We start from the raw sequence: 18,933 nt of genomic DNA, 5'->3' as shown, positions 1-18,933 counted from the left end.
AGTGACATTTATTTGGGGTGAAAATGGTCTCCCACTATCAATTGAAATAATTGGCGCCGTTTTCGATTAGTTCTCATCAATCGTTGGAAGCAGATTAAATTCTGCAGAACCCTTGATTTGATCTGAAACAAACAGTAAACTTGATATTATTAACTCTGCTTACAAGCCGTTGTCGGAAAATTTGTTCGTAGGGAAATTTCTCTAATTCTGTTAAATGAATTTATTTGTAGTTTTTATGCATACTTTATGGCCTATTTGGGTTACACAGTCATGAAAATACATTATGATTGTTAAGAGGTCTATAATATGTTGATCCAGAAGAGTGTTTAATTTTTAAGGTTAGGTTTATTTCTGATATTTAAGAGTTTCTGGTGTATTTTTCTTAAGCTTAATCTATTTTTTGTCACAATGAACCCTACTTTAATGAACGTGACATCAATAGAATTTTAATTCACTGGGTACATATTTTTAAAGTGTTGTTTAGAATCGCTTGGGCCAGAAAATGATTTACGCTTTTTATTCGAACGATTCTAAATATCAAGCTTCAAAAATTATTGCCGAAACGGGTGTTGCTAAAGAAATATTTAAACTCGAGAGAAATTGAAAGATACAGAAATACGGAAACGTACCGTACGGGAGGATTTTAAAAAGATCGTAACTTTTTGCTACGAAAAATGAACCGTAGTCTGAGTTCAAACTGGCGATCTGTGGAGACCTAAACTAAAGCATATAGTTAAAAATGTGGTTATGGTAAGACGCAGTAAGTTATTTTTTTAGTTCTATTATATAGTAGTTGTGAATTGTGAACTAATGTAACAGGTTCCTGATAGGATATTTTGATACATTTATTTACCCAACATTTAATGCTTATTCTAGGCAAACAAAAAGAGCACAGCAAGTTTCTTTTTTTTTCAGTGCAGAGAACAGACGCAACTGAAACCTCACGCAGTGTAAAACAGTAGGCTACGCCAATCTAGAACACTGTTAACATACCATAGCTACCAGATGGATATGTCAAGCTTTCCAAGTGTGTAGGAAATTTAACTAGCAATCAGTTTTGTAGAAACTCTAGGTTAAATATCTGTTCTCTGTGTTTAGATGCACAGTAGATAAAGTATGATAGGAAAAGTGAAGAGCAGTAATAAGTAGATGTATCCTATCTGTGTCCTGACAGAAAGTGTGAAAGTTTATGAAAGAATACTTCCACATCTCATCCGAGGCACTCGACAGAAAAAAAATCCCTTATGGCAGGGACGACAGAAACAATGTACATTTATTGTGCAGTGGACAAAAGGACTTGGCTTCGAATTTCGAATAGTAAAAGTTTGAAGAGAATCGGGCTTAAACAGAATTTTTGGCATCCATTTTTTGTGTCTTTTTTCGGGGGGTGTTTCAGAACATGTTGACCGGCTTGGCGGTTCAATGCATAGGGCGCTTGTCTTACAAGCCAGTGGCCGTATGTTCGAGACCCGAGGATTCTTAGTGTCAGTAGGATCGTAGCACTGCAATGGTTCTGTATACTCTGATTCGGTTTCGAAGTCTGTTGAAAGGGTCAAATTCCAAACCAAATGTAATACCAAGACTTTGCTTTGCCTCAGAACATGTTGATCAATTTCCATACGTATGGAAATATGTATATAAATTGAAAAAAAAATGGTTTTATATAACTGTTTGTTGAAAATTATTCATTTTACGATTAACCTAAATATTTGAAAAGAAGCGTTTTAATAATATATTTTTTTTGAGTTTCGGAAGGGTTGGACCCCTAAAACACCTCCCCTGTATACGCGCTAGGTCGTTTACAACTGAAATTGTAAAAAAATAATTTAAACAGGCAAATAACTGTGGTCTGTTATTTCTCTCATTGCCAATCCATTATTTCTCGGTAGCCGACTGTCTAGAGCAGTGATTCCCAAACTGACCACCTGTGGGCGCTAGTTGATTTTTAGTGGGCCGTAAACTCTAAGGGGCAACAGGTGGGCATAAGTCTCAAAACATGGGCTTTCCTATTTAAAAAAAATTCTATCTGAGGAAAGACCAAAGAAAATGTGTTCATGAAAGCATTGCTTGATTTCGTCCAGGATCAAAATACCAGCACATTACTTGCAAATATGATGTTAATAGTGAATCATTCAATACTTGTGAGATTTGTAAGAAAGACAATAAGAGCGAGCGTTTAAAAATGATCAAAAGTTGGTCTAACAAGATTCGGATCGTGTTGGTATTCCAAGTTCAATTCATACAGAGAATAGAATAAATATTCACTCATGCTTTATATCAATTTTTTTTACATCCTTGGTAACTTCTCTCACCAAAAAAAACTGCATCTTGTCAGCTTGCATTGGACTGCAACAAGCTCACAACAGCTTGTCGCTTCTTTTTGAGTTGGTACTTGTCCCAATATTTTGGGAGGAGGGTTAACTTCATTGAGCAGGGCAAACAAATCCGGTCAAAACAAAGCGGAGCACTTGTACTGCTTGAGGAAAAGAAAGGATTCGATGGCCAGTTTTAGGCTTTTCAACAATTTTGCCATCATCCGACGTTCGATTTCAATCCCTCCAGTTTTGCCACAATAATCAATTTAGATTAATTTGCGTGCGAGTAGTTGGAAAGTTGGCGATGGACGAGCAAAATTCTGACACATTGCTACTCTTGCTTCGATGTCATTCCAACAACCCAGAAGTAAATATCAAAATTAAACAGTAAGCATAATAACTAAGTCAAACTCCAATTGCTACCTGATCAATTGAATAAAGACAAGAACTTTTGAACAAATACACAATCATACCAATCTCTCATCTGATTCTCCGGCCGGGCAGTCGACAAAGTATACCGGAACATCAGAAACAAAAGAACAATACATAGTGTAGTGAACAATAAGATGATTCGAAGAGTGCAAACAGAAAAACAATGACGACAAGACCAATTAATGAGACTCAGTTCAACAAAGCAAATAGTGCTAGTCGCCTCTGAGGATGATGCATAAAAACAAAAATCATTTCGAGAAACTGATAAAGAAAACATCTAAACCCGAGGACAATCAAGTTACTTCAGCATCGACCCAAAACAACCTCCGTACTTGGGAGACAAATCATCGGCAATCCGCGTAAAACAAGATAACCTTGCTCCAGTTAACAACGAACTTAATGCCCGAAAAAAGTGAAGCCCAGGAAAACCCCCTAGCGATGTTCCCACCAACAATTGTGACGATGAATCAATGGATGAAGGTGAGAATAGTGAACCATCGGCACTCTGACGGTCAGCTTTGTCCGAACAATTTTCAGAAAATCTAAAAAAAAAATATTTTAAGTTGCAAGAACATACTCCGAGAAATGATATAGAATTAGTCATTGTCAAAATGTAAAACCGTTGTTCTTTTTGCTTTCAGATGATTCTTTTCCAAGAAGTGATGACACCCACCAACAAATGGAACGAGTTTGAGCAGCTGTTTTCAGAGCCTCCATATTAAAAAAAAAACTGATAAATATTTTTTAAGTAGTTCACTGTACACTGAGGTCTCTTTTTACGTGGGGGATACGTACCGCGTAACTTCGGAAATCCGCGTAAAAAAACCTCCAAACTACAGAAAAAAAAAATTTGATGTCAAATGCCTTAGAAATGCATGAAACGAAAATTTTTTTTGTGAAAATCGACTTTGGGACAGAAAAATTTTGAGACTTGCAAAATCAATTTTTTTACAGAAAAAAAAACCGCGTAACTTCGGAAATCACCAGTGTACGTACTTTTATACGTAAAGTGTTTAATTTTAAATAATTTTTTAAACAATAAATGAATTTAAAAAAAAAACGTTTTTAAGATGAACCGGTCCTCAATGCGCTGAATGGTAACGAGAGACCCTATCCTCCAAAGGACAGCTTAACAACAAGATCCAGCTAAAAATAGACAAACTTCTTTTATTTCTGTAAACTCCGCAATTTAAAAAAAAATAAGAAATAGAAATGCTTTTCAACCGTCACAGTGAACATCAAAAAAGCAGTTCCCATCAAATTTAAATATTCGAAAACGTATACAAACTATCCAAAAACACTTTAAAAGGTTACTCAATTTTGAAAATTCTTAGTCTTGCATAGGTTTTACAAATGGGACACAACCTCCTTCCCTCTGCTAACTGCCCAAGAAAAAAAGAGGATTCCTTTATATTAGTCAAATACGATGATGAGTTGCTTTTTTACGTCCCGGTAACCCTCAGTAGTTTTCAGAACCAGCTCGAAAGTAGTTGAAGTTTATTTCAAAGAATAGTTTCGATTGAATCGAATTTGTGTTCCTTCCTAGAAGAACGGGTACGATGGTAAATCACCAACTGCTGGAGGCAAAGATATACAGGGAATTCGAAACTGTAGTTCCGATGTAGACTGTACGATATTTACTGCCAATTTAGGCAAGTTACGAAGCTAGGATAAGAGTTTTTAAGAATCCGTTTTCTAGCAACACTGTTCCGGAAATCCCAAAGAGAAACAGAGTGGTGGTGTAGAACGAAAGTTAAGCAAAAACTAGTTCACGTGTAATTTTTTTTTTTTCAATTATAGAGGTTTTAACATTAATGTCATTCGCCTCTTCGGGCCAGAAAAACTTTCTGACCCTATGTGCGGGGTTGGGAATCGAACCCAGGCGGGCTGCGTGAAAGGCATCGACTTACCCTTCACGCTATACCCGTCCCCAATTTATTCTTTGTTAGAGACCCTTATTACGGGTATTACTACATGGTGAAAGTAACCGAGTAAGGTGAATGTAAGTTTTTAACACATATGACGCTTCAGAGAAAATAGTAATTACTTAGATGAGCTTGTTGTTATTATGAACATCAAATCACAAAAATTTTGTTGGAAAAAATGATTTTTTTCACTACAGTGATTATTTTACTGAGCGTGATACTGGTAATAGGTAAAATCAAGTGAAGTGATATGTAAGAGAAGTGCAAGTGGAAGTGGAAATGAGAACGGTAATAAGGGCCAGAATCATAAATCAGATCGATGACCTAAACTATTGTGACCAACAAGAAAGACTCGACTCAATTACACATTCGTCAACAACCCGAAACACCAGTTCGCTTTCGTGTCTTATTCGAAACAGACGAATACCGCTACGGTGCTGCGGTGCTACGGGAAACAAAGTACAATGTAGTGTAGTGAACAATAAGACGATCACGAGATGGGCAAACTTTGAGAACAAAAAGCACAGGCATTGTCGATTCCAAGACCAAGCTCAATTGCTATTGACTTCAAGCGGTATCGAATTCGACCTTCGGTACGAGAAATTACAGTTTGGGCAGCACCTCAGTTGAAAGGACGGACGTTCATATGCTTCAACTGAACAAAACTAATAATGTTAAATTCGCTAAAGACAACAACAATGTTTCGCGAAAGCAACTGCATTTATCGTACTAAACCACACTGACAAACTTGATTAGTCAGCGATGTTGTGACATAGAATCGTTCGCCGTGCAAGGAAAAAAAGCAAAAAACAAAGTCAAACGACTGAGTGATTACTTCAGTAGTTGATGGTGGAGCCGATTCACGATGGACCAAAGCGCCAAGTGCTGAATGTTAGCTAAAAGCCAGCTGTAAGCGTCTGATTTCAGCACCTCGAGCAGAATTAAAGGTAGTACAGAGGCTAAACACAACTACAACAACATATACGACGAAAAAATGGATAATGATTTGTGAGCCAACTGCTTCTCAATCCTCACTGATTAGAAAAGATAATGTCTCTCTCTCTCAAGCACAAAGGTAAAAAGTCGAAGATCAATCTTCTTTAAATTCAAGTGTTACCGAGCTTAGCCTGTATAGGAGACGAAATCGAGATTTCGATAAAAAAGTAAATAAAAGCAATACAATTTAACAAGATCGCCAGTGCAGCGTACAAGCGATTCTTTTTTGAGCTAAACTGACAGCTGAAAATAATAATGTGCACCAAGTCGAACCCGAGCTACAGTCGAAAACGGTCGAGACAACAGAAAACAAGACAATACAGTGTAGTAAACAATAATGTGTTCAGAATGTTAAAACAGAGAGAAAACTTAGAACCAAGGATGGCTTTTATCGTATCAAAGAACGCTCACTGGCAACTCTTCACACGATGGAATCAGTGCCATCAAAGAGAGACGGATATCATCGCAACAACACAAACCCGGTATGGCTCATTTAACATAGAATCGACACCAGTGCGAGAGCGAATTTCTCTCGATGACATTTCTGAGAATCAAAGGTTAGCAAGCTGCTGTGGGGATCCTCTCTGAAGCAACAAACGGTAGCTTATTCTCGTTTCACGATCCGATTCTATACAGGCAGTTGATAATTACGATAGAATCATTTTACTATTGCCGCTTATTCTAACTATGTGCATATAACCTTTGTATAAGTTGTGTCTATGAAAATGTCTGTGAATGCTCCACACAAGGGTTTTAAAAAAATATTGCAACCTAGTATGAGAATCATCAAGTTAAATCATTCGATTTTCTGCGGTAATTGTAAACTTGCGATTCTCTCTTGGGAAATTCATTATCATTATCAGACTGTAAGTTTTTTTAAGGGCGTTAAATACTCAGAGTATGAAATGGAGCGAAGAAATGTAGCAAAAATCTCTCACGGTTCATACATTGAGAGACTCGAGTTCTTGTAGCATCTTCTACCAGATTGAAAATGTTGTATGCAATATAGATAGCAATATTGCAGCTTCTGTCAAATTTTCGGCAATCACCAATACTGCTTAGAACGCAATTTCTCAGAACAAACTTTGTTTGAAAATTGCCCTTCAGAATGTAATGAGTGATGACTCAAAATATTCGTCATGTTTTAAAGAAAATGATTAACAACTATCATGATGATACAAAACAACTAACTATAATGTTCAATAAAAAATTAGAAATAATTCAAATAAAAATTAGTCCGTCTGAGACTTTATGGTGGTCTCAGACGAACGATTATATGCACCATAAAATTCACGAAATGCTCTATAAACAGTTTTGATTGATCGCTGATTTTGAAAATAGTTTTCACGATTTGAAAGCGTTGCTCGGGAGTTAACCTATTCGTGATGATATGCCAAACAATACTGAGTAGAGACGTCGCTTTACACTATCCAAACAACTTTCAGACAATAGAGTAATCCCTATTGAAATCCCTATTGAAAAACCAAACCTAAGAAAACACCGTTTTAAAATGAGGAAACCGCCTATGAAGCGAATGCACATTAACAGAAAGACGGTGACGGAGACTCAACTGAACAAAAGTAATAGCGAAATATCCGTTCAAATCTGTCTCTAAGACCAAGGCAACTGAACCGCGAAATAGAAAAAAAAAATGGTTTTAATGCCAAATGTCTTAGAATTGCATGAGACGTCCAGATCTGGTGTAATTTTAAAAAAAATGTTTTATAAAAAAAGCTCGACTCTGGGACTTCGAAAATTTGTTCGATTTTCGTAACCGAATTTTATTTTTTGATGTCAAATGTCTTAGAAATCCATGAAACTTTAAGATCTGGTATAACCTAAATTTTTGTTTTAATGAAATCGAAAATTTTCTGTCGGTGAGTATGAAACAATCTTGCATCGGGTAAAGTTGAAACTCTCAGGACGGTAGTCAATCAAATCCTCAATCGTACCTTGAAACGCGATACCAAGGCAATTATTTTATAAGAACAATCTACAAAAACGGAAAATATACGAGTTATTTATAACAGGCGTCTGATTTTAAAAAGCCGAGATGCATCAAACGAAATGTTCGTTTTCAAACATATAGTTTGTTACTCAATCTCTAGGCAGCTGGTTACCGAGAGAGAGAGTTATTTTAACTGACGATTAATTAGCTCTAAGTTGAGGTGCTACACAATAATGATAAAAGAAAGCGATAGTTAGCTCATTTTATTTTTTTATCTATCGTTAGAATTCGTTTCCGTTCGGCACGTCAGTAAAGACATTGCACACCGTTGCCAACTAAAAAGTACCGAGTTTAGCATCAAGCAGTTTAATTTGAACTGCTCTGCACTGATGAATCAAAGACGAAACGAAAAAAATATTAAGTGAGGTGCGAGTTAACGATGTCATTTTTGTTCAGGCGTAGTGTTGCTGAGCATAAAATTATCCCAACATTTCCAGTATGAATAGTTTACAGAACATTCAGTAATTCATAGCTCTTGGAAAATTTACTGGAATATCGGGAAACAGATTTTTTTTCGAGGACCAGTCAAAAAACTATTGTCAATAGGATAAAAAGACAGTTTCGACCATCTTTGCTTGCTACTTCAGTTTACAATGTTACAGTTAAAGAACAGCAGCCAGACAGCTGCTAAATTTTCGAGAAACGCAGAAAATCGATTATTAATGTAAGCCTAAATTGAAAAAAATAAGACCGCAAACGTTTGCATTGTGCAATGAGTCAAACTGAACTGCAAACTGCACAAACGCTAATATTTTAAAGAAAAAATGTCACAATAATCTAGCATGTTCCGTGACACAATATTTTACAAATTAAAAAAAATAATAAACAAATACTCGATACAATAAGAATGCACAATTTAAAAACAAAAGTGTCCAAGACAATCACTGACTTGCTTAAATATCTAAACACGAAACAAAATTGAAAGTCAGTAGGGCTGAAATTACAACAACTACTTAGCCGAATCAGGGAACAATCCGAATGCAGACGCCATCATCGGACGCGGAAACCCAGGCTTCGATCGCCTTGCCATGAATACTGTCCGACTTACCGTTGATCATCATCGCCTTGAGCACTGCCAAATCTGTGACGAAAGAAACAAAAAAAAAAAATCTTTTATAAAACCGAATCTGCCTAGCATCGACGAAGCTATCACTTACTTTCAACGATCACCTCGTTATTGTAGACAATTCGACTCAGTCCGGGTGGGAACCGTCTGACGTTGGCCGTCGGTACACTGGCAAGAATACCCACGTCCAGTAGCATGAAATTTCCCTCGGAGATATCGTACAATGCCCGGGTCCAGTCGTTTTCGTGCAACACCAAACAAACTTCACCCTCCTGGGTGGGCTTGTAGGGATTCGGATCGAGCGGACCAAGCGTACCGCAGTCCTGTACAACCGCTCCGTATTCCTCGATGTATCCACAGCCAATCACCGAGATTAGGCGTGTTTCGAGCAGATCACTTGCATCAATGATCATCAGTTTCTGCTTCGAGTCCAGTGGCAGTTGCTTGCTTTCGATCGATTCCTGCCGATGAAAAATGATAGTATTTTTGTTTCGACCTATAGTGGTATTTTTTCAGAATGCTCTGCTCTTATGAAAACATAAAAACAAACGAAAAACAAAGAACTAATTCCATTTATTCCTGGGTAATACAATGAAACAAACAAACGAAAACATTAGAGCATCTCCACATCAGCACCGTTAAATTCCTCAATCATTCTACCAATAACATTCAGTTCTTCCAGTACACTACGACTACGAGCTTTGCTACTTACATCAAACAGAACCGGCTCGTAATTGTTCGGATCGGCAATCTTCGCAGACTGCTCGGTTTCTGCTTTCTTCTGCTGATCCTCCTTATCTCGGCGGTCTTGGGATTTCTTTTCCTCGCGTTGCCTTTGCTCCTTTTCCTTCAGCTCTATCAACTCCACATTCAACGTGGTGGTCTCCTTCGGACGTTTCAGTACGATGTCCTTCATGTCCGAGTCCTCCATGTCGGTAGCCTTCAGCAGTTCAAACTCGACTATCTCCTCAAAGGAGTCCAACAGTTTTTTCATTTCACCCGTGAGCGTTCCGACACCTTCCAGCATTGCTGGCATGGTAAGATATTTGGTCCACTTGAGATCATCGTCGGCAATTTGGCGTGCCTGCTGCCACGAGATCGTTGCCATGTTTCCGAAATCCGGATATTGTATTTCCAGCTGATCCCCCTTCACTTGCAACACCTTGGCACGATAGTACTCACCCATGAAGGGAGCAAAAATGACATCGTCCATCTTAGGAATACTGTCGACCGGTTGCGCATCTTTCGACGCCTGATACACTCGATTGGCCAGCTTCAGATAATCACTCGGTTCGCCCGGTTTACTGTTTTCGTGATAAATGTAAACCACACCCGATGCGAGGGAAGCTGAAATTTTCACTCGACTGCCGGTGCGCGGGAATGGACCCGGTTGAAGGATGCCTTCTTTGGCCGATTTGGCCAGCTTAAGGCGCTGCAGTTTGTTGCCTAGTTGATTCAATTTGCCAGAATCTTCCGGCGACGAGGCATTTTTCTGGGAGTTCTGGGCAGTGGGACTTTTTTGATTGTTGCTATTGTCCAGTTTATTCTGGGTGGATTTATTGCCTTGATCCGATTGATTCTTCTTCTGGTTGTTTTGAGCATTTCGGCGTTGATTTTGTTGTTGTTGTTGTTTTCCGGGAGAACTGGTTTCGTTGCCTACCTTCCTGGGAATCTGATGCGATTGGCTTGAATTCAGTTCCTGTGACGGTGAGGCATAGCTTGAACCAGAGAGGGATGAGTTTTGCTTGGAAGCAGTCGCTTCCTGCAGCATACGTTTGTTAGAGTAGGAAATCGGCACCAGACGCCTGTAGGAAAAAACGAAAGAATTAGACCAATGGAATGGCCCTAATTGTAGCTCAATATTTCACATACGGCATGCAGATGCTTCTGTGCTTGTCCCAATCCAATCGCTGACAGTTGGTATCGCAATAGTAAGCACCGCACTGACACTCAAAACTCGGCATTTTAGTGCAGTACCAACAGCCCAATGGGATTTCCGGTTGATAAAAGTTCTAAACAGCAATACAAAAGCATTAGTCAAAATTTAACATAGCAAAACCATTTGATTATTACATTTAGTGAGGAATCATTATCCATCTGGTGATACGACGAATCTTTCATGCTGTTGTTATTGTTGTTGTTGTTACCATTGGACATATTGAGGTTGCTATCGTTGGGTCTCTGATTCTGACGATTGTTCATTTTTTGTTTCTGAAAATTATTATTTTCTTTATTAATTCATTCTTACCGTTTAGCAGATGGCGACTGTTCAACCTCGCATTAGACGACTTACCCCTCCGCCAAGGTTTCTGGCGTTATTTCCGCCGTTGTTCTCGTGTTCGTGTTGATACTTTTCGGATTTGACCGCCAGATCTACGTTCAGGAATATTGGATAGTTACGTAACTTTTCAATTGCTTCCGCAGTGCATCTAAACGAATGAACATAGATTTGTTTACGTAAATAAGTGTATGTTTCGTTCGCTGAGGAAGCTACAAAATCATCTGAGCAGATTTATGCCTAATTTTATTTTGTTTTCTAATAGCATTCCGTACAAAACCACACATTTTAATAGCTGAAAAAGTATATTATTGCTTCACCCACTTTACAGAAGGATGACGACTCATTCATTCTTTCACCCTAAGCAAGCTGTACGCTATACCATCTTCATTAACTAAAACATAATGGCTTAGATGGCACGTTTCCCATGTTTATCGGAGATTGGTGTCTTAACGTAATTGTACTCTCATTATTTTCCTGGAGAAGATGGAATCTGGTATGGGAAGAACAACTCAAATACTCATTACAGCAATCTGGCTGCACTCTAGAACAACTTTTTGTTGCTGCTTTTTCCGTTTATCGTGCGGATCGCAACTCTACCAACAGCTCGCGCAGTCTTGATGGCTTCCGCTACGCTTATCTCAAGTGAGATCTGGATTGTTCTACGTTTGAGTTTGTCTGGACTAAGATTTCCGCGCCAGCTAAGAACTACTACATTGGAGTTGTTTACATCGCTCCGCAAAAGCGTCATGATTGTAACATTATGCATCAATTTTTCGACGCTATCAAACGTGTTCCGTTACAATCAAACGTTAATAATGTGATTATTGTTCTTGGGGTTTACAATCAACCTGGTCTCAGTTGGATATCATCGGAGTATGGTTACGCTTACCCCGACCGTATGACCTGGACAACGGCCTGCGCCAGCGAAATTCTTCAGGGTGGACTTTCATTTCAGGGACTTAATCATATTATTACGTTTTCCACCATTAATCACGATTTCTCGATCCAGAGAACGTTACATGAATATAACGATGTTGATGCTACTGTTATACACTACAATCGTTTGTTAACTAATTGTGTTCAGAACTCTGTTTCTAAATGTCAACCACCGAACAAACTAATGCCATGAACTAACGGTAGTCAGTAGTCAGTCGTCATGGCACCTAGTGTCATATTCTTAAAGGGTCACATAAATAGTGTGGACTTTGCGTCTGCTTAGCGGTTCAAAATGAACTGTTAGGCGGAGATGGCGTTTCAATTTGAACTGCTTTAAGCACTGAAGAGCCGAAGGCGAAACGCGAAGAAATCGTTTCCATAATGTGTTATTTGATTTTAATTGCCACATAATGTCTACTATATCGATTTTGATTGGTTCTTTTCGGCAAGTATTAACTGAGAGTGACGAAAGATATGAAATGAAAAGACGGATAGGTATTCTAGATTGAATCAGTTATATATTTAGAACGGAAAAGCTAGCCTAGGCAGGCTCATAGAGGCATGATCAGAAGAAAGAAATGAATTCTATTTTAGCTTCTACTTGAGGGGGCTGAACACTAAATTCGAGTCCCCAAGTATGGTCGTATAACAAGTGTAGTTCTTCACCACACTATGCTACTGACACCGGCAAAATAGAATTCAAATCTTCCCGCCTAGATCCGATCACGCGATTATTATTCTCTTACTACTGACACCGCAGCTGTGTCCAATGCTTTTTAGGCACCAAGTTAGAAGTGCCAACTGCATGCCTTTTGTGTTTGGACTACTCGTAGCGTTTCGATCCGCACACAATATCGCATCAAACGACACAGCCAGCCACTCAGTAAAAATATCTTATCAACCGTCAAATTGTACTACAATTTAGTAGCACTGTATGTAAATCCTTTACTATCAGTTACGGAGTTCTTCAAGGAAGCCCGCTTAGACCACTTCTTTTTTCGCTGTTCATTAACACGGTTGTCTTTGTCTTGAGGCATGGTGGAAAGCTACTGTTCGTCGATGATTTGAAAATATTCTTCGTTTTTCGCAAAGAAGCCGATTGTCAAGAATTGCAGCAAATCGTTTACTCGGATTTATATTCAACAGGGTTTGGATGAATGAAGCAGTGAAGATGAGTATACATGCTTCACGGCGTATGATATTCATGATTATACCTGCTTTATGAACCATGTCGCTTTTGAGGAGGCGTGAGCCTTGTTGCTTTTTGAAGTGGCTGTCCATGCACGAGAATACAAAGAAGCTCTAGCTCCAGAGAACCAAAAGTTAAAATGACTCGCGAAATTGTTCAAAGCCTATGTTGTCCATATTTTTTTATTTTGTTAAAATAACATGTTAGGTAGCAGTTAGTAGTTCATTAAGACTAATTGTCAGAGGGACTTTATTGTCCAAATAAATAAATAAGTATCAAATATTTATCTCCAAAAAAATTGAGGGAAAAAATTCGCTTTGTCGGTTACGTCACTTATACCATTAAATCTCCGGAACCGGAAGTGACAGCCAATTAATCTTCCAATTCGATTAACAACCTAGAAGTAAATTTCACACGAGCCTAAGATTATAGAAACCGGCTTAACCATCTCGGAGAAAAATATTTAGTTTTGTCGGTTACGTCACTTATACCATGCTTTTTCCGGTACTAAAAGTGATAGTAAATTGGTCTCCGAACTTGATTCACATTTGAACATTCCAGAGCCTGGTCCTTGAGGTTTTGTGTGTCGAAACATCTGAACAACTGACTGCCGAGAGACAGCAACATATCAAGTATACATTTTTGTGTTCCCCGTTTTGCAAAAGATTTCTCAAGATAATCGAAGGTTATACAATTACCTTGGACATCTTCTAATATTATAGCATCACGAACATTTTGTGGATTTTTATTAGAATCAGAGAATCGGAAATTTAAATTAAATTTACATCAATAAAAATGAGTACTATTTTTATAACAGTACTCATTCATAGTATAGAAGCATCGATTGCTATTTTTTGGGGGTTCAAATCTTATCAATAATCTGAATTCCGTAAGCCGGGATTTATGTTTACTCATCGTTTGCCTCCATTACACTTTCCCAAACGGTATCAATTTGGTTGGCATGGTGACAACCCCATGTGAATATTTTATTAGTTCTTGGAACGTCATAAAAAAAGACCCAACGCCAAAATAACCCTCAGCGAATGCTTGGAGAACGAAGGGGCGACCCATTTTAACTAATTCAGCAGAAAAAAAATAAGACGCTTCATGCGTGCAATTCGATATAGGTACTCACTCGTCGTTCTGGTACTGTACGAAAATCAACTGCGGATTGCTACTCGGCCGATGCAAGCCCTTGATATAGCCGTACTGTTTCGCGATCTGCATCACAACGTCGTCCATAATGAGCGGATCCCTTAGCAGAATCATAACCCGACCCGGCTGGATACGGGACTCATTCACCATTCTTGGATCGGTACGAGGCATAATGATGGAAGGATTAAATCGATTTTCACTGTTTTAAGTAGTGTGCTTCTCTTTCGAATTAAAAATTATTGATGAAAAGTAGACCCGACGAAGCACATGCACACGAACCGGCTGAAATCAGAAAACTGACGGTCGCTTGGCAGCGTTACCAGCATCGGCGACAAATTCGAGTACACGCTAAAAAACAAATCCAACCTGTTGGCCTTATAACGGCAGTTCGACATATAGGTAGCGCTATGAATAAGGTTTTTAGTTGAGTTGCTTTCGTTTGCAATATATTGAACAAAAAGCGACTTTGACTTTTAAAGGGTAAATTTATGCATTCATGCGGCGTATTCTGTTATTATTTTTTTTGGGTTTAGAAAAGTTTAGGAGAGATTGTGTGAGATTATGTCAAGCCGAATTTCTCAATGATGTTTACCCTGAAAAATCCGAGTCGAACTTGTAGTATCTAGGTTTTGCATTAACATATATTTAAACTGAACCCAGCACTAAACAACGACGGAAGACGCAAACCCGATATGAGAATACGGTTTGACAGCGGTTAGTGTGTAAATTGGGTTATGTTCGACATCAAGCGAAATTATGGTATGTTGCATAAAGTCAACTGCTGGAGACTTTGAAACCTTTTCCGATTGATGCCCAGATTACAGATATACAGGCTCAAACAAAATGTGTAAATTTTAAATTTACTGTACGTTGAAAACACTACTGCCCTCCTACTCGACCGTTCGCCGCGAGCTTCCAAAACGTTCCAGAACGATAACAAAACTCTTCTCCTACTATAGAAATATTCTAACTACACCAGTTGAACACTTCTCACACGATTTCCCTAAGTTTGAAAGACAACTTTATTTCGATGTTGTTTGAATAACACGTTGATTCACTAGGAATAAAACAAAAAATTTTAACCTCAACAGCAAAGTAAAAATTTTGTGTAAAAAGATTGTAGCACCCAAACTAGTGTCGGTCGCGGTGACATCTGCAAGTATTCGCTACGCTGCTTGAGCAAATTTTACTCACAGTTCATGTGCGAGCCTAATTAAATTTCTATAGCGACATTTTGAGTTGAAACTTAATATTACAATGTAAGTATTTAAAGAAAAAACAAATTGTCGGAAAATTTCCCAACAAACAGTATCAACAAGTAAAAGTTTTTCTTTGTTCAATTCACCTCTGAAACTACAATTGAAATTATCGACTGTTAACTGGAAAACCGTTCTGTTTATGTTTATAGGATAAAAGGTTGGTGTCAGTCGACGAAAATCAGTTTTGTGCATTGGAATTTCAAATCCCATATCATACTCTTCTAGTTGCTATCACTGATGAGTTTTTTTTTCAGAATAACGCAGAGTTGAAGAAACGCTTACCCAACATCTTGAAAATTGAATGAAAATCCTGTTACAACCGATATCGAAAAAACGTTATAAAAATCCGACTACGGATTCTGGAGCTTCTAGTCGACCAGAAAGTTTTACATTTGCTTCTTAACACCAAAGGAGAGAAATCTAAAAGAAGAATATGCGACAAATTACTTGAATTTGTAGGATTTGACGATAGACAGACCACATTTTTTTCAACCACCGGTTCCAGAAGTTTTGGAAGTAGTAGCCCAAAAAGTCAGAAGTGAAGTTCAATTTTTCAAAGATATCTCATCAACTAATGATTTTTATTCCGATCCATCATCCGATCTCGGAATTGTTGAGTGGAAATTTAGATCTCAGACATTAAACAAAAAAGAAAATCTGAAAATTTGTGCAGTTCTAGTTTCGTTGATGACTGCCCAAAATCGGTTTTTGATACCAAATACCAGCAAAAGTTATGTAGTTTTCCTGTGATTTCATTACTTGGCATTAAAAATTCATCAGAACATTCATTATTTATTCCTTTTTCATACGCAGGTGTCGCTGCGGATCCTTCAGTTTTGTGAAAAGCCCTTTTGAAATAATTGATTCAGTGTCATTTTGAAATAAAGCATTTACAACCAGACGTAACGTCTTAAAATACGCTGTAACTAGCGGTTCGCGCTAGTTTCTATGGGGGATTCATTCGACAATTATTGTTCCAGCTAAGAGATTTTCAGTTCAAAACGAACTATTCGAATGGCGGGCAAACGCTTAATTACCCTGCAAGTATGCAATCTGATGTGCTTTCTGCTCTGATTGCAAATGGTAAAGGGATGTATTCACCTCGCTAGATATTGTTTCTTATTTCGGAATGTTATTTTCGAACGATCAAAAACACAGAAAAAAATGAGAATAAAAATAAGAGAGATTTTTTTTCGGATAAAGAGTAGGAGTAAAGATGTAAAATATTCAAAATTATTTATTCTTCAAACTCGAAACATTGTCTCGAAACAGTTTTGTGCGACACATTCACTCTTCTCTCACGGATCGTACCGAAATATTTACACACTTTGCATACATGATTTACAATTACGCTACGCATAAAATAATTAATTTAAGACTTTTGCTTGTACGCTTAACCAGTAGAACTTACGATCTAATAAGGGTAATATGCTATTTTATATCTTGCACACATTTGTCAATTAGTTTTATCGAAGCTTACTTTCAAGCCAAAATTTTCTTTACTTCCTAAACGGAAATAGTCACTTTGTTTAAATATATTAATCTATAATTTTGTCTTTTCTTCGTTCGAATTAAAATCAGTCCAAAAAAAAAAAATAATGTGATAAAAATCGTCAAATTCTCCCCCTCTGTAATAAATTTTTTTATATTTGAATATTGGAAAAAAAAGTTTTAAAACAAACTCGAAACACACGCCGATTAAAGCAACACCACTCAGTAATACACGAACACGTTATTCTAGAGCAAGATTGTTTTACAAGCGAATAAGTTGCCAGTCCGCCAGCCGCTGACTCTACATTTGGGCCCCCCGTTTTCTGATCTACCAAGTTTCTGGTTTTTTACCTATCTGGGTTTGTCTTGGACAATTTTGTTTTTTGTTAAAGTTTTTGTTTTTATTCTTTGCGCGACCACTTCTTTTACAAAGAACTTGATTCCGGCCGTCTTTTTGAATTTTTGTGACAAATCTTCGAAAAAAAAACGAACAAAAGAAAAACGACGAGTGGCATAAAAGTAGACTTTGGCGTGGTGAAACACGTTGCTTATCGCGAAATGTACATTTAACCTATTTAATTTGCACTTGTCTCTCGTTGATGTTTAATTATTTATAGGTAATATGTTCAAAAGTACCGATTAAAATGAACTAAAAATAAAACCTCTTACATAAAACAATTCGAATCTTAGGATCTCTAATGATTTTTTTTTCTGTATGTTTAGTTGGTAAAGGAAAAAACAAAGAAAATAGAGAATTTTTTAGATTCATCTTAATCTTATGGTAGTTCATTGGGGGTGCGTTGTCATGAAAAGTGTTTGCATGTTTTGTTCAAGTGTACGCAGAATAATCCGCTTTTTACTTACTGGTTAATTTTTTATACAAATGTTTTACAGTCTTTTTTCAAGCTTTCTCCTTGCCTAAAATCATAAATGAGTTTGCGTTTTTTTTTGTTTTGTTTTACAAGGAAATGCTTCAGTCACTTCTCCTTTCAGTCGAATAATTCAGCGTTCAAAAACTAATTACGTACTGTTTTTGACGTTTCGCATCGGGAGCCCGTTCACTATCCTACTTTCGAACTACTAATTAGTACAGTCAAAAGAGAAGTCAAAACGAAGCAAAATCTAAATCACAGATAAAATATGGGGAATAACAAATATATATAGACGGACATCGCTAATTAAGATCAAAACCGTATCGACAAGAGCTCAAAGTATTTGATCATGTTTTTTTCCTAGCAAAGAACTATCTTTCTCTCTCCTTTTCACCCGTGCTCGAAACAGTATTGCCAAATAAAAAGGTTGCAAATAAAAATGAAAAAAAAAAACATATTAAAGAAACTAAAATTCGCAAGAACAGAAAGAGCTTCTAACGCTTTTACAATAAAATATAAACTCAAATAAAAAATTTCAAAAGAAAAAAATTAACTTCTTTTGCCTCGCTTCCCACGACCTGTTTCTCAGAACTTTTCGCCGTCCCTATCTGGCTTCAGTCTCATCGGACTCTTGTCCGCTTTCATTGTCTACAGCACTAACCTCGAGCGCGATTTGACCAGCCGATTACTGCTACTGCTACCGATGCCACTACCAACGCCCCCGGAGCCAGAACTGGACCCGGCTACAGCCGATCCTCGTACCGCATCACCGGCATTCCAACTTTTGCTCTTGGCCCGGAAATGACGGTACGCATCACCGAACTGTGGGTCCAACATCTGCCGGTAGGCGATCGGATCGCACAAATCCGGGTACACGGCGAAAAAGTCTTTGTAACCACCGTGTAGCAGATAGATTTCCGGATAGTGCAGCGCCGGATAGCTGTCCGAGTTCAGGATACGATCGTGATTGCGCAAGAAGCGAGATCTGTTGAAGTAAGCGGAGAGAGA

At 37.9% G+C, this 18,933-nt stretch overlaps 2 protein-coding genes across 3 annotated transcripts in view; both read right to left on the bottom strand.

Annotated features, from left to right (window-relative positions):
• Positions 1-219: 219 nt before the first annotated feature.
• Positions 220-14,594, bottom strand: LOC131429834 (bromodomain-containing protein DDB_G0270170-like). The gene is made up of 7 exons (XM_058594234.1): positions 14,284-14,594; positions 11,036-11,171; positions 10,816-10,953; positions 10,615-10,754; positions 9,455-10,547; positions 8,834-9,203; positions 220-8,757 (listed from the first exon to the last, which is right to left on the bottom strand). Exons 1-7 carry the CDS (start codon positions 14,472-14,474, stop codon positions 8,639-8,641), a joined length of 2,187 nt encoding a protein of 728 aa, XP_058450217.1. The 5' UTR covers positions 14,475-14,594; the 3' UTR covers positions 220-8,638.
• A 2,187-nt stretch (positions 14,595-16,781) lies between these two features.
• The window catches only part of LOC131429820 (M-phase inducer phosphatase-like), a 188,959-nt gene continuing 186,807 nt past the window's right edge, over positions 16,782-18,933 (bottom strand). For both annotated transcript variants that reach the window (XM_058594213.1, XM_058594222.1), the window contains one exon: positions 16,782-18,910. In XM_058594213.1, the coding sequence (XP_058450196.1) occupies positions 18,574-18,910 (337 nt within the window). In that variant the 3' untranslated portion in view covers positions 16,782-18,573. The remainder of the gene's footprint in view (positions 18,911-18,933) is intronic.

This window comes from Malaya genurostris, chromosome 1 (genome assembly GCF_030247185.1).
Source record: "Malaya genurostris strain Urasoe2022 chromosome 1, Malgen_1.1, whole genome shotgun sequence".
NCBI lineage: Eukaryota > Metazoa > Arthropoda > Insecta > Diptera > Culicidae > Malaya > Malaya genurostris.
Note: the sequence above shows the minus strand (reverse complement) of the source record. Positions and strands in the feature narration are given on the sequence as shown.